Below are 14,587 nucleotides of genomic sequence, written 5' to 3' on the forward strand. Positions count from 1 at the left end.
TTTGCCCATAAAATTGCCAATTCCTAAATATTATTAAAGTACAATTTTGTATACCCCAAAGCTAATATATAATTAATTTTACTGTAAGAGAATTCAGTTAAAATGTAAAAAGTTTAATAATATACATTATAATAATGGCCCTGGTACACTCCCCCACCGTTCACTGGAATAATCAAAGGTATAATCCTTGAAAGTAAAAGTAACTTTTCTTTGCACATATTAGACTTCTCAATGGTGTGCCAAAGAGTGGAGATTACAGGTGAGCCAAGATATTGATTTCCCTTGGCTCTTGTCACTGGTGGGTGGGAGACTGAACACAAGCCACATCCTTTATTTACTACAGTTTTCGTAGAAATATAGTTATCAACGTATGTCATGAAGGAACAAATGTGGGGAAGTACTGACCTAAATAATTTTTACGTGATTCAGTATACATGTAAATTGAAATAAAGAATATTAAATCTCAAAACTATTCAGAGGACCTTATTCAATGGTATAATATTTCAAATTTAATTTTTATTACAGTATATTTTCAGGTACAGTTTTAAAAATGGGAAGCATGCAATTAACAAATACATAAAAACAACACTAGTTTAATCTTCCCTTTAAGAAAAGTTCTTGTTTGCTGTTTCTGTTACATATATACGCATGGGACTTCATGGCCTTTAAGACATGTTGATAATATTAACATTTCCGCTTGATTGTGGGAAGTAGCATTCATTTTCAGCTTTGCTTAGAGCTTATTAACCTGATGCCAACATGATATACTAGAAATGTCCTTGTCAGTTCAAACCTACAAGTAAAAATGATCATGTTGCTGAATGTGTTCAGTCTGATTTAACAATGGTAACAAGTCAACACTGTTCTGCTAAAGGAAGGTCAATCATCCCATTGCACCAGGGATTTCTTTATTTCTTTTGCTAAAATTAGCATTATGATCAGTGTATGTCAAAGAATACATTGGGATCAAAAATTCTCCCTGTTCATTTCTGTTTTTCCATTCTTTTATGACTTAGAGAATTGAAAAATTAATCTCAAAATTTTTTTCTGTCTGTAAATATACAATACATATACACACACTCTCTTACACACACACAAAACCTCTGAAAATATTGTTACATGCATGAAACACAAAATGAAAAAGGTAGAGATTTTTTCATAAGCATGAAACAGAAAATAACTTTCCTCCTCACTACAATTCATAGCTAGGATTCATGATTTTCTAGTAAGAGTAGCAAAATGAATGCTGATTTTATGGCATAGGAGACCAATGGCTTTAGACCTGGATTCAAATGTTAACTCTGTCACTTCCTAGCTTGGTGAAGATGAGCAAGTTAAATCTTAGTTTTCTCATTTGTAAATTGGAGTCCATAGAGTCACGAGAATTCCCCAAGATGATTTATTTGAAGCATTTGGCACAACACCTGGTACAAATTAGGAATTCAAGCAACAGAAGACACAGCATTAAAATACAGTGCACTACATTAGGACACTACAAAAGCTTAATTTAATAAATTTCTTGTCTGATTCATTCTAATTCTGCTAGTATACTGTAGAAGAGTACACTAGGTCCTGTTTGTGGCCTCCCCAGGACAGCTCTGCCCACCCTACCCCTTGGGCATAAGCCACTTTCCCAGTTTCCCAGGCATGCCACAGCAGCCCCAGTAAAGCAGTGGTTATCACTGCACTTGCTTCATGTTTTCTGCCTCCCTGTCCTTGCGGGCATAGCCTGGGCAATGGCCTCTGACTTGACAGGAGCCATCCATCTACATGTGAGATGCACAGAGGCTCTGTATTCCCCAGGGACTCTGGGAGGGTCAAGGGTCCCATGAAGCAAACTTTGACCAATGAGAGACAAAAGACCCATGCACAGAAAAATTGCTCACCCTTTCTCCTCCATGTGGAATGTTCTAAGACGCAGTCTCACAGGCAATGTTCCTTGTAACTTAACAACTAGTTGTGTGTGTTTGTGTGTGTGTGTGTGTGTGTTTGTGAAGCTCTGACAAGCTTGGCAATGCATTACCTTGTACTTGGTTTCTCTTCTTCCCTAATGTTGTTCCTTTCACCCCCAAATCCATGTTTGCTTTCTTGGGATTGCATGACTCACCTCCCTCATAAAGCTAGCATGTAAGCTGTCCCTAGGGAATTTGAGCTACAACTAATATTTAGAAAAAAAGATGAGGCAACTAGATAGAGTACAAGAATGAAAGAGAAAAAGTCATAATATTTGACATCAATTTTACTTATCTATAATTCTTTGGATTCTCCCAGTAGTGGAAGCTCTTAAGCCCACATTACCACCTTATTAACAAAGAATAACTGATAAAATCAACAGGACAATGGGCCTTTGAGAACAAACCATCATTAATTTTGTTCCACAGAGTCCAATTTCAATTATAACCTAAGATATGTTTGGAACCACTTAATGCTATTTTATGAGAGAGAGACAGAGTTTTCTCTTTGAAAAGTCATGTCCCTTTGAATTTAACTAAAACGTAACAGGATGTTAAAATGCAACCCTGGCATTTTTCTTTCCTTCAGAAATATGCTCACATTTTATAGAGAAAGCTATATATTGAGGTTCTGCAAACAACAAAATGCAATTTTCACATTAAACATGGATTCTAACATCTGGCATTTCTCCTGGTGCTTGCACATAATTATCCAAAATTGCAGTTTTTCCAACAGGGGACCCACAGTGGTAGCTCTGATTCATTCCACATTATATATATGACCCTTTCTCATAGTGAGGGTGGTCTTCAACACCAATGCTCCTAACTGCCATCTTCCTTCAACTTACATGGAACACTTTTCCTCATGGCTCCAAATATATGAGCTCTAGGTTGTTATTCAGGGTTCTTTCATCCTCATTTTTTGTACCTTTTATGACTGCTTTCTGAAAAGGCACATTTGCTGAGTTGGCGCCTCACAGGTGGTTTGGTTTGTGGCATATTTTAATAGCTATGAAACCATGAGTTCAGCTATTGGGTTGCAATGAGTTACATAATGCATGTGCAATTCAGTGCACCAACAAGAGGATTTTCCTAAGACCCCAAATGACCCAGGAAACTGACACATTGAAGGGGTTGCACCTCACCAAATGTCTCTGACAAGGATGTACTTACTTGGAAGGATGTGCCCTTACTCTGAAGGCTGGTGGTCTGAGGAGAGCAGATGTGGTAATCATCCAACTACATTAAGGCACATTTATTTCTGTTGCTTTTTGGTTCATTTTATTTTGATTTGGTTTGTTTTCTGTTCTTAGCAATCAGTCCGTTTTATGAGTACTTTGGCAAGTAGTAGCAAAAGCTGTTTTCTCTAGGAAATTTTTAACCTTTCAAACACAGCAGAGATGTTCGGGACATTATGAATTCTATTAAATGTGGTCCCTAGTCCTAGGGTTAATGGTCACAACCATTTTTCTTTTTCTTATCACTCCAGTTTAATTTACTTGGAAAGAAAAAAGTAAATCTGAGACCCTGATGATTATCAGTTGAGATTCTGGGCCTTTAAACACAATCTTCTCTGGTCTGGGCTTATTTGCAACCCAGCACTTCCAGAAATGTCTGTCATTAGCCCAGGAGGATGAACTCCAAACCATCCACGTTCTATTTATCTCATCATTCTCTATATTTATTTATTCATTCAATATATACATCTCCCATATGCCAGCACTGTGCAGATGATAGGGACACCATGTTGAACAAAACAGCAAAAGCCCTGCCTAAAGATACTGGGCCATAAAATTCTGTTCGAAGATATGTTTTGCTATTCATTTTGCAAATCTATATAGCATGAGGAGAAATAAAAAGAATAAATTATATCCTTCACTTATTCTTTCATTCATTGTCCATTTATTTAAAAGACACTTATTGAGATCTACTTTGTGATAGGTACTGCACCGAATGCCAGGAAAAGCAAGGATAAAAGATACAGGGTGTCCGGAAACCATCTGAAAAGGATGAATTGGATTACTCAAATATTTTGAGACTAAATGATTTTTTTAAAAAGTAAATTAAATTTGTTTTAATTTAAACAAATTAAAATTTTTAAAACAGTGTTACACAAATGAGGAGAGTTCATTTTCTTAATATACTCAAAACATTAACATATCAATAAAAAATAAACTCCTCAAGATAATTGATTTAATGAGTCTTTGGAGGTAGGAGGGAACTGGCCCATAAATGTATGAAAGGTGATTAATTTTCTTTGCAATTAAATTAGATAGGGAAAATATTTTTTTTTGAATCTCAGGGTCGTGTGTATGGAAATACAAGCATTTTTAATGTTGATGGTGGTATTGTAACTTAATATAGTCTTTTTAGAAGACAGCTTGGCAATATTTATGAAAATTTTAAATTCAGTTTCACAGCTAAGAATGTATTCAATGGGTAAACTCACAAAGATGTTCAGGTACAAGGATGCCTGCAGTGTTATTTGTATTAATTGTAGTAAGAACTGGAAATGATCCACAGACTATCAATAGAGTTAAATGGGTTTTTGCACATAACATAACGTAATACTATGTGTCAGATAAGAATGATCATTATCTCTAGATCATGATCTGTATAAGCCCATACAAAAGGGCCCCAAGATATACTTTTAAATTAAAAACAGCTTGGTGCAGAATAGCATTTGTAATACTCTCTCGGAGGATATGCAAGAAACTATTAACCCTTTACTCCAGACAGTCATGAACAAGCAATTAGAGTTGCCACAGGTAACATCTATTTGCTATCCTGCTCTGTCACATAACATTTCCTGTAAGTAGAGCTCTCTCTGAGAAATGTTCTGGTCCAAGCTCTTTGAATATTTGTATACAGATAAAATCAGGAAGAACTGAAGATCACTGCAATTTTCAAAGGAATGAGGACTTTAAAAGGACAGCAGCAGCAAGGGAAAGGTAGGGTGACCAACTTGTCCTAATTTGTCCAAGACTTTCCCAGTTTTAGCACTGAATGCCCCATATCCCAGGAAATCCCTCAGTGCCAGGCAAACTGGAACAGCTGATCATCCTCACCTGCCTTGGGGCTGCTGCAGACGCCTAAGCACGAACCGTAGGCACAAGAGAAGCTGAGAAACTTTCCTTCCTGTCTCCATCCTGGCTTCCCTGTACCTCTGCCCAGGTGCCAAAGAGTCCTTCTCAATTTCCCACAGCCACAACTCCCAACTTTCCTTGCACCTCTGTCCTTTGGTACAAGGATTTCTACGTTTGCGTTAGTGATGCGACCTCTTGCATTAGGATTTCCAAAACCAGAAATGTTTTTGGAGTTTATGTAGGGTTTTACAGGAGAAAAGAAGCTATTGTGAAAGAACTGTCAGGGAAGGAATTGGATATAAGAACAAAAATTATTTTGGGGGCTAGAAATCATAAATCTAAAGAGGTTTACAAGGCAAAGAAAAACTTTGTAGTATAGATAGGAAAGGATACAGTATTATTCATTAGAAAAATGGAAATAGTGTCTATGAAATTAACTTAGATTTTAAAAAGAATATTTTAAGGGGGAAACTTTTTTTTTTTTTCTGTTTTTTTGAGACAGAGTCTCGTTCTGTCGCCCAGGCTGGAGTGCAGTGGCGCGATCTCGGCTCACTGCAAGTTCTGCCTCCTGGGCTCACGCCATTCTCCTGCCTTAGCCTCACCAGTAGCTGGGTCTACAGGCACCTGCTACCACGCCAGGGTAATTTTTTGTATTTTTAATAGAGACAGAGTTTCATCGTGTTAACGAGGATGGTCTCGATCTCCTGACCTCTTGATCCACCCACCTCGGCCTCCCAAAGTGCTGGGATTACAGGCGTGAGCCACTGTGCCCGGCCTTAAAGGAGAAACTTTCAAAAGAGAAAAACATCAACCCTGAGGGACTATGGGATTGAAAAATGTATCAGTAATTTATATGCTTCTGACACTTTCCATGTGACCCAGAATACTCTGCTGGGAGTAGCTAATGGCAGAACATTTCAATTATTCCCAGTTGCAGGTGCTGTGTTGTGAAAGGCACAATAGCCCCTAGCAGCCCTAACAAGGTTAAAGGAACAGTCCCTGAGGAATCTCACTGTTAGTATCCATGGCAAGAGAAAAGCTAAACACTGGGGATACATATTACTTCACTTTTGTCTCTGAAATTGGGCAAAGTTTCAGATTTGAGAATGGCATCAGAACTATAGCTGTTTAGTGCATGTGTTTCTTATCATAGTATTGGTATTCATTTAACATATATTCCCACAGTAACCATTTACTGAAGGAAAGCCAAAGCCATTTTAGCTTGATGACATTTTCTTTTCTTTTGTTTTTTTGTTTTTTTGTTTTTTTGACAGAATTTCGCTCTGTTGCCCAGGTTGGAGTGCAATGGCGCCATCTTGACTGACTGCAACTTCCGCCTCCTGGGTTCAAGCAATTTTCCTGCCTCAGCCTCCTGAGTAGCTGGGACTTCAAGCACGCGCCACCACACCTGGCTAATTTTTGTATTTTGAGTAGAGATGGGGTTTCACCATATTGGCCAGGCCAGTCTTGAACTCCTGACCTTGTAATCTGCCCACCTTGGCCTCCCAAGATTACATTTTCTAAGACTTCCTACAGAAAGACAACTTCATTTGTTATTATTCACAAGCCATCTAGTTTCTTACCTTCAATGTTTTTGACCATGTAGGGGGTGGGTGTGTTCCTTTTTGCACTGATAGATCAGCAGCCATGTCACTTTTCCAAAACCATATTTATTCTGCCCCCTGTATCATCCATTTAATCATTTATCCAATATTTGCTAGGAAATGAGTGAGCCATTTAGCTTGATTACATTTTCTTTTCTGGGGTTTCATAGATAACTAAGATGTAGCATCCACCCTCAGGAGTTAAGGATACATTAAGGAAGACAGATAAAACCAACTAATATTATGACATTGTAGGATGAAAGAGGTATGTGAAAGATTTACGAAAGCATAGAGAAGGAATGGTTAAATTTGGGAGAAATTCAGGAATAGCTATCTCAAGGGGAAAGTAGGTACCTTGCAGTTTCTATAAAAGGTGAGGGTAGGGAAGACTTACAGGGAGACTGAACAATATATGCAAAAGTGACAGAGGTGTGGGAGAGCTTGGCTTGATCAGGAGACTATACACTGCAACCTGGAATCAACGAGTGCTTCGGAAGGAAAGGGGTACACGTGGGAGAAAGCAACCTAGAAAGGTAAGTAGCAGATAATGAGGGAAAGGCAAAAGACAGGACATTTACATTTACTGAGCATTTATTTTGTGCCAGGCTTTTTACGTTTGGTATCTCACACAATTACTCCAGTAACCTCCTGACAATGTTTGTTACTCCATTATGCAGATGAGGAAACAGAAGATGGGGAAGGCTACACCTGGGCTGACCCATTTTTGAGGCCAGGTGTATCTAATACCAAAGACCCTGGTCATTTTACCACAGAACACTGTTTCTAGGTGAAGGAAGTTTAAACTTTACCCTGTAGGCATTGCAGACTCTGATGGATATCAACAGGAGAGAGGCATGATCATAATTGGATTTTATTTTGAGACAGGGTCTCACTGTCGCCTAGGCTGGAGTGCAGTGAAGCAATCACAGCTCACTGCAGTCTCAATAGGAGACTGCCTTTGAGGCTCTGCCACCTGAGTAGCTGGCACTACTGGAACCTAATGCCATACCCGGTTATTTTTTCTTTTTCTTTTTCTTTTTTTTTTTTTTTTTGTAGAGATGGGGTTTTGCCATGTTGTCCAGGCTGGTCTCAAACTCCTGGGCTCAAGCAATTTGCCCATCTCAGCCTCCCAAAATACTAGGATAACAGGTGTGAGCTATTGTGCCTGGCCTTAACTGCATTTTAGAAAAAAAAAAAATACTCTCTCGTGTGGAGGAGGAGGAACTGAGGAACTGGAGGGCTTTTCCTAGCATGACAGAGAAACATTGTCCTACAACAAACTTCAATGTCTACTGTCACATACATACAAGTCTAGGTTTCATAGGCCTTCATGGTTTCATACTTGCAGTTATGCCTAGAAATATGTAAGTCTGAGATATAAATTGCAGAACTAAAGATGATGGATTCCAGAAACTCTGATCCACCTAAGAGAGGAGTAGGATTGTGGAAGGTGCATAAGGGTAAAATAATATCACATTTCTAAACCTGAAAAACTCAATTCAAACATGTGCAGATTCAGTCCCATATGAATAGCCATGTTGGCTAGAAGACATCATACTTCTTAAGGGCAACAGAGATGCTGGAAGCAGATAAAGTAGTTATAACTTGCACCTGTGTAATTACTACAGAGTCACACTTCTGTCAAATGATCCTATTGCTTTAAAAGTTTGAGATGATGCCTGGGCTAAGAGCTTTCTTTAGCTGCATGTCTCAATGTGGCTATAAATTTCAGTCAAGTCATGTCCTGCACATTGGGTCTAATTAAAGAACACAGGAGTGAGAAGGGCAGGGTATACACTCAGGGATGGTAGAATTAGTTTATTTCTTGGATCGAAATGTTAATGGTCATTATAATGCCTCTTTGGGTTGGAAATACAGATTCTTACGTACACATTCATTTTGCACAAATGAAAATGGTAAACCAAAATCAGAGAGTGTTGAAGTTCTTAAACTGAAGACTACCTTATAGTGAGCTCTAGTACAGAAGGTTAAAAACTATTTTTGAGAAAATTTAATAACAATGTTTCAGAGAAAATTTTGTTACTGGATATTTTCCAGAAATAGTAATAAGACATCTATATTCAAGTAGATACAAGTGATTGTACCAGAGGGTCAATATTTTGAGATGGTAAGCAAACATTCTTATCATAAAGATATGGTCCAGGAACTAGAAGAGATGTAATATTCCTTGATGTGATTCTGTCATAAAAGGTTAACAATGTTACATCTTAGGGCCAAGGAGATAATCCTTCTTTGAAGGTTGCAAAGGTCTGGCTAGAGTCAGGAATCATTAGAGTATTCCTTTAAAGATAAAAATCATATACATGCATACAAGTTCCACTTTTAAAATCAGGAATAATCTTCTATTTTCAGGGGCCAAAGAGTTAAAAACTATAAATGGATATTTGACTTATGTGGCAGAAGAAAAGTTCAGCGGTTTCAGGATCCACAGGTGAGAAGAAAATGTAAACTAAACGGCAATCTGTTTAGTGATTTTAAAATTCCTAACAAAATACATTTCCTACAAATGTTGCTATCTGAAAAGTAACAATTAGATACCCATTTATTTGTACTTACATAATAAAAATATTCTAGAGTAATGTATATCACTGTCTAAGTCTTTCTGTTCTTTATCTGTAGCCAACCTGCTTGCCCAAATTAGTTGTACTAACAGTTTTCAGGCTGTTTACAACTGAAACCATCTTACAAAGTATTATAGACCACATTTGTTTTGTTGATGAGGCCTAGAGAAGTGAAATAGTTTTTCCAGGGCCATGCAGTCTGTTAAGACTACGGACAATTTTAGGATCTTGTTCCTTGGTGTTTTGGAGGTTCTGAGGAAGTTGGTGAGAGGCTTCTCCTGGAAAGTAAATGTGGTTAAGAGGCAACCAGGTGAGGCTCCAGGCCTACTGTCTCACTTCACCTAAAGCAGATGGCTATATTAAGGAGACTTATAGATCGGGCTTTTTTTGAAGACTATTTATTTGAAACATCTCTTCTGTCAAATGAATTTTTAAATGCTAAATGAAATTTTTAAAACTTTAAATGAGTGGCCCACGTTAATGTATTAGGCATGTGAAAGGGAAGATGTTGTGGACATCGGCAGGCAGCCTACACGTTCCTGAAGGTCAGACCTATATCCCACTCATCTTGGAATTTTCCTCAGCATCTAACTTGGTGCCTTTTAAAAGGGGATTTAAAGGGAATAGGGTCTGGAGGTTCTTGCTGTTATAGCTCCAGGGGCTCCCTTCTGATGTTGCACAATTTTCTAATTATTCCCTTGTTTTCTTCCACTGACCCATGGGATGTGGTTAACTTGTGTCTCCTAAGGCCAGCCGTGACTTTTTCCTTACCCACGTTACTTCCAAGTTGGGAACGCAATCTTGCAACCTGGCCCCACCCTGTTGTCTCTGCACAAGCCTGAAAACTCAGGTAAATGAATGAATGAATGAATATTAGAATGATAATAACTGCAGGGAAAAAGATAAGAGGAAAGAAAATTAACAGTGATGAAATTACAAGGCAATAGAGCCCCTAAATATCAAAGGATGGTAAATGAGTTCATGCTAGCATTCCACTAGCCCTCTTAGGAATTTTCATGACTGCTTTCTCTTTTTTCTGTTTACTGTTAGTATTTTGTTTCTGAAATGCATCCCATCCTTTCCTCCCTATAGAGTCTCCTAAATCGCTTTCTTTTCTCCCCAACCTTCATTCTCTCCTCCTTCACTTTCCCGCTTTCAATTCTAATTTCCAATTAGATCACGTAGGTTTACAATAATCCCCAACACTATGTATTATTCCCATCTCAAAGCAAACTTTAGATTGTAACCTTCAAATTCAAAGTCCCTTACACAGTTTTATTCTGGAAAAGTTGACTTCAAGCAATTATTGATTGGCTTGACTTCTTGCTAAATTTTGCTTAAAGACATGCTTTTCTGGAATCACATAAAGGGTGGAAACCATACAAAAGTAGTGGTTCTCAAACTAGGTGGGAATTCATGATGGTTATAAAGAATGAAATGGGCTGGGCATGGTGGCTCACACCTGTAATCCCAGCACTTTGGGAGGCCGAGGCGGGTGGATCATGAGGTTAGGAGATCGAGTGAAACCCTGTCTCTATTAAAAATACAACAAATTAGCCGGGCGTGGTGGCACAAGCCTGTAGTCCCAGCTACTCAGGAGGCTGAGGCAGAAGAATTGCTTGAAAGCAGGAGGCAGAGGTTGCAGTGAGCTGAGATCATGCCGCTGCACTCCAGCCTGGGTGACAGAGCAGGACTCCGTCTAAAAAAAAAAAAAAAAAAAGAAAGAAATGTAAGTAATGGATTATTTGGGAGTTAAGTAGGATTTAAAGGAACACTGAAAAATATGTTCTAAAATTTGTATTCATGAAAAATAACTTTATTTTTATTTTTTTAAAATAACATTTATTAATAGAGATTCTATAGAGGAACAAAGTCACTTTTTATTTCCTTTCTTTTCCTTTACCTTTTCCTTCCCTCCCTCCCTTCTTTCCTTCCTTCCTTCCTTTCTCCCTCCCTCCCTTCTTCCTTCCCTTCCCTCTCTCTCTCTTCCTTCTTCCCTTCCTCCTACCCTTTCTCCCTTCCTCCTTCCCTCCTTCCCTTTCTCCTTTCCTCCCTCCATTCCTTCTTTCTTCCTTCCCTCCCTCCCTTCTCATCTTGGAATGAGAATATGCAAATCCTCAGTTAACTCTACACTTTTATTCAAATGCAAACTTCAGTTCCTTTGACTAGCTTTTACAGTAAAAATTTAATTCTGAAGAAAACAAAAATTAAATGTCACTATCAATAAATCAACCTAAAGATCAAGTGGATGTATAGCATGGGCAGAGATATCAATTTAATATAGGGATTAAGAGGTTGTGGAGTCAGCCTGACCCAGTCTGGACTTCAGCTGTACCCCTTATTGTACATGTCCTTGAGCGAGTTAATTAAAGTATCCATCTGCAAGCGTAATAGTGAAGGTTAAATAATAATATGTACATGAAAAACTTGGACTGTGTATAGGACATAGTAAGTACTCAATAAATATTATAATTAATACAGTTTTGCAAAACATAGTATCTCATACTTCTCATATCACTGCAAAGTGATAAAGCAAAGGACATCCCAATATCCTACCTAAGAAAATTGGTGTTCAGGCAATACTTTAATTCATGTGCTTCTAGTGTTATTTATAATTATCTCATTCAAATGTCATTTTGTAACAAGTATTTGATGTCCCAGCTGACTTGATTCTAGACCTAGAACTTGGAACCAATAATAAATTAGTGGGCTTTGAACTTGGAAAACCTTGTGATAGAGTCTAAAGTTTTAATTCCACAGGGTTGATGTTGGTTCACTGCTTGTCATGATGTGCAACTGAAGCTGGCTATCAAAGCAGAATAAGGCAAAGGTACTTTAACTCCTGCACAATCACATGTTTTCACTTTAATCCAATTATAGCCACTAGTCACATGCTTTAAAGATCACAGGTCCAAATAAAGAAACCATCAGGGGTTTCTCTATGACTTATAAAGGAGCAACATCTTTTATGACTTTAATCAGTCTAATTTTCTATTGTTAAAGAGAAAAGAATTATCTGTCCTTAACTAAGGCAGTCAGTTGTGTAGAAAGCCAACTGGGTCAGGAGATGTGAGTTCTGACCTCTGACCAACCATGACCTCTCTGAGTACTGAGAGTAGTCACTGGCTGTCTCTGGTTTCACTTTCCTTGTTTCTAAAATCAAAGCTTGCATTGATGATCAGTGAAATCCTTTCCAGCCATAATAGCCTATTATTTCATGCAAAGTGATTTATCCAGAATAACTAAAACGCCGTAAATGGTATGTCCAGAGATGACAAAATGAGACAGAGTAAATAAAGGGTACACGTATGTCTCCAGAAAGCAAAAATAAATAAATAATACTCAATGATTTTGATGAGTGGTGTTTTGAATATTAACCTCTATGATATTTCAGTTATTAAATTTAGCTTCATAGTTAATTGGCTGATACAATAGGACTTTGTGTTTCTTAAGCAAGTATTTGTTAAACACTGATGAAGTCTGTAGAGTTTATATCTAAGCACCATGAAGTTTACAACATTTGGGTTCAACAGTTTATCCTGCAGGAGCTTGCAATCAAGTAGATGAGTAAAAAGTACAGATTTAATATACATTGCTTAAAAGGTTACATATAAATCACATCAAGCCAAAATATCAGCCTAGTTAAGTTGCTTGACCTAGGGTTATAACTCAAATACACAGATCTCTGGATTTCCCTTTTAGAGACCCTTTAATAGGGTTTAATGGGGGTGGGGGTGGGCAGGGGGGAAACCATCCAGAAGCTGATTGTTGTTGTTTTATAAATGTCTTTGTTCTTTTAAAGGTATGTTTTAATATAATATGCTGTTTTTATTACAGACTATATATCCATGAAAAGTAAGTATGAAAATGCAGAACACAGATTTTTTTCTTAAAGAAAATAAAGGATGAATTTAATGGAATGATCATTTTCTTTTTTTTTTTTTTTTTGAGACGGAGTCTGGCTCTGTGGTCCAGGCTGGAGTGCAGTGGCCAGATCTCAGCTCACTGCAAGCTCCGCCTCCCGGGTTTACGCCATTCTCCTGCCTCAGCCTCCCGAGTAGCTGGGACTACAGGCGCCCGCCACCTCGCCTGGCTAGTTTTTTGTATTTTTTAGTAGAGATGGGGTTTCACCATGTTAGCCAGGATGGTCTCGATCTCCTGACCTCGTGATTCGCCCGTCTCGGCCTCCCAAAGTGCTGGGATTACAGGCTTGAGCCACCGCGCCCGGCCGGAATGATCATTTTCAAGGGGAAAGGTATATTTGTTGAATGCTTTTTGTGAGTACTCAACAACTCAACTTTTGGAGCACTCTCCATACAGTTTAATTAATTTAATCTTTGTAATGATCCATAGTGTTATCACTATCCCACGTGACAGTAATGGAAATGAGGCTCCTGGAGGTCCAGTGATTTTTCTGAATTTACCAAGGAAATACTTTGGGAAAGTGAAATTAAACCCAGGCTGGCAGGCTGGGAAACGTGTGCTCCTCCTAATCTTTCATCTTCTTCTCGTTCTCAGTGCTTCTCTGGAATTTTGCATACAGAGAGAAGGGGACAGGTTCTTTTCACTTTTGATGTACAGACATTATGAGAAAATAATCTTAAGAAATTTACTGAACAGCTCAGTTACTAAAAATGTACATCAATTTTCCTGTATGATTTTTAAGAAGTTAGATTCCCAACGAATGGATTTAAAATGCAATTTTACATTCACCTACAATGAATGTGCAGATCTTTCCTAAAGATATAAGAAATCCACTGAAGTAAGCAAGAAAAACACTATTCCAAAATTGCAAAGGGTATCCCTAAAGAGTATGTGTGAATGCCATAAAAGATATACTGTATCTAATATTATCAAGCCCTAATTGAAAACCACTGATTTCACCTACATAATTCCATGTCTCCCAAATTATGTGGTGTTTCTAGTGAACATAAACACATTTACAGTTAAGGAAAATTTAAAATATGTATCCGAAGATAAGTTTAATAGGTTTAAAAACCCAAAATCTGGCTGGGTGCCGTGGCTCATGCCTGGAATCCCAGCACTTTGGGAGGCTGAGGTGGGTGGATCACCTGAGTTCAGGAGTTCAAAACCAGCCTGGCCAACATAGTGAAACCCTGTCTCTACTAAAAATATAAAAATTAGCTGGGCATGGTGGCATATTCCTATAGTCCCAGCTACTTGGGAGGTTAAGGCAGGAGAATCGCTTGAATCTGGGAGGTGGAGGTTGAAGTTAGCCAAGATTGTGTCACTGTACTCCAGCCTGGGTGACAGAGCAAGACTCCGTCTCATATATATATATATACACATATATATATATATATATACACACACACACACACACACACACACACACACACACA

The 14,587-nt window shown here is 38.2% G+C and overlaps 1 protein-coding gene across 15 annotated transcripts in view; it reads right to left on the reverse strand.

The window, feature by feature from the left end:
- PDE4D (phosphodiesterase 4D) overlaps nucleotides 1–14,587 on the reverse strand; it is a 1,533,637-nt gene that overhangs the window by 157,926 nt on the left and 1,361,124 nt on the right. The window contains exon 7 of one of the 15 annotated variants that reach the window (XM_031666733.1): nucleotides 6,460–7,167. The exons of the other annotated variants lie outside the window; for them this stretch is intronic. Within the exon in view, the coding sequence (XP_031522593.1) occupies nucleotides 7,121–7,167 (47 nt within the window). The 3' untranslated portion in view covers nucleotides 6,460–7,120. Of the gene's footprint in view, nucleotides 1–6,459; nucleotides 7,168–14,587 lie in introns of those variants that run through there. 15 annotated transcript variants of the gene reach the window in all.

Source organism: Papio anubis, chromosome 5 (assembly GCF_008728515.1).
Source record: "Papio anubis isolate 15944 chromosome 5, Panubis1.0, whole genome shotgun sequence".
Taxonomy (NCBI): Eukaryota; Metazoa; Chordata; class Mammalia; order Primates; family Cercopithecidae; genus Papio; species Papio anubis.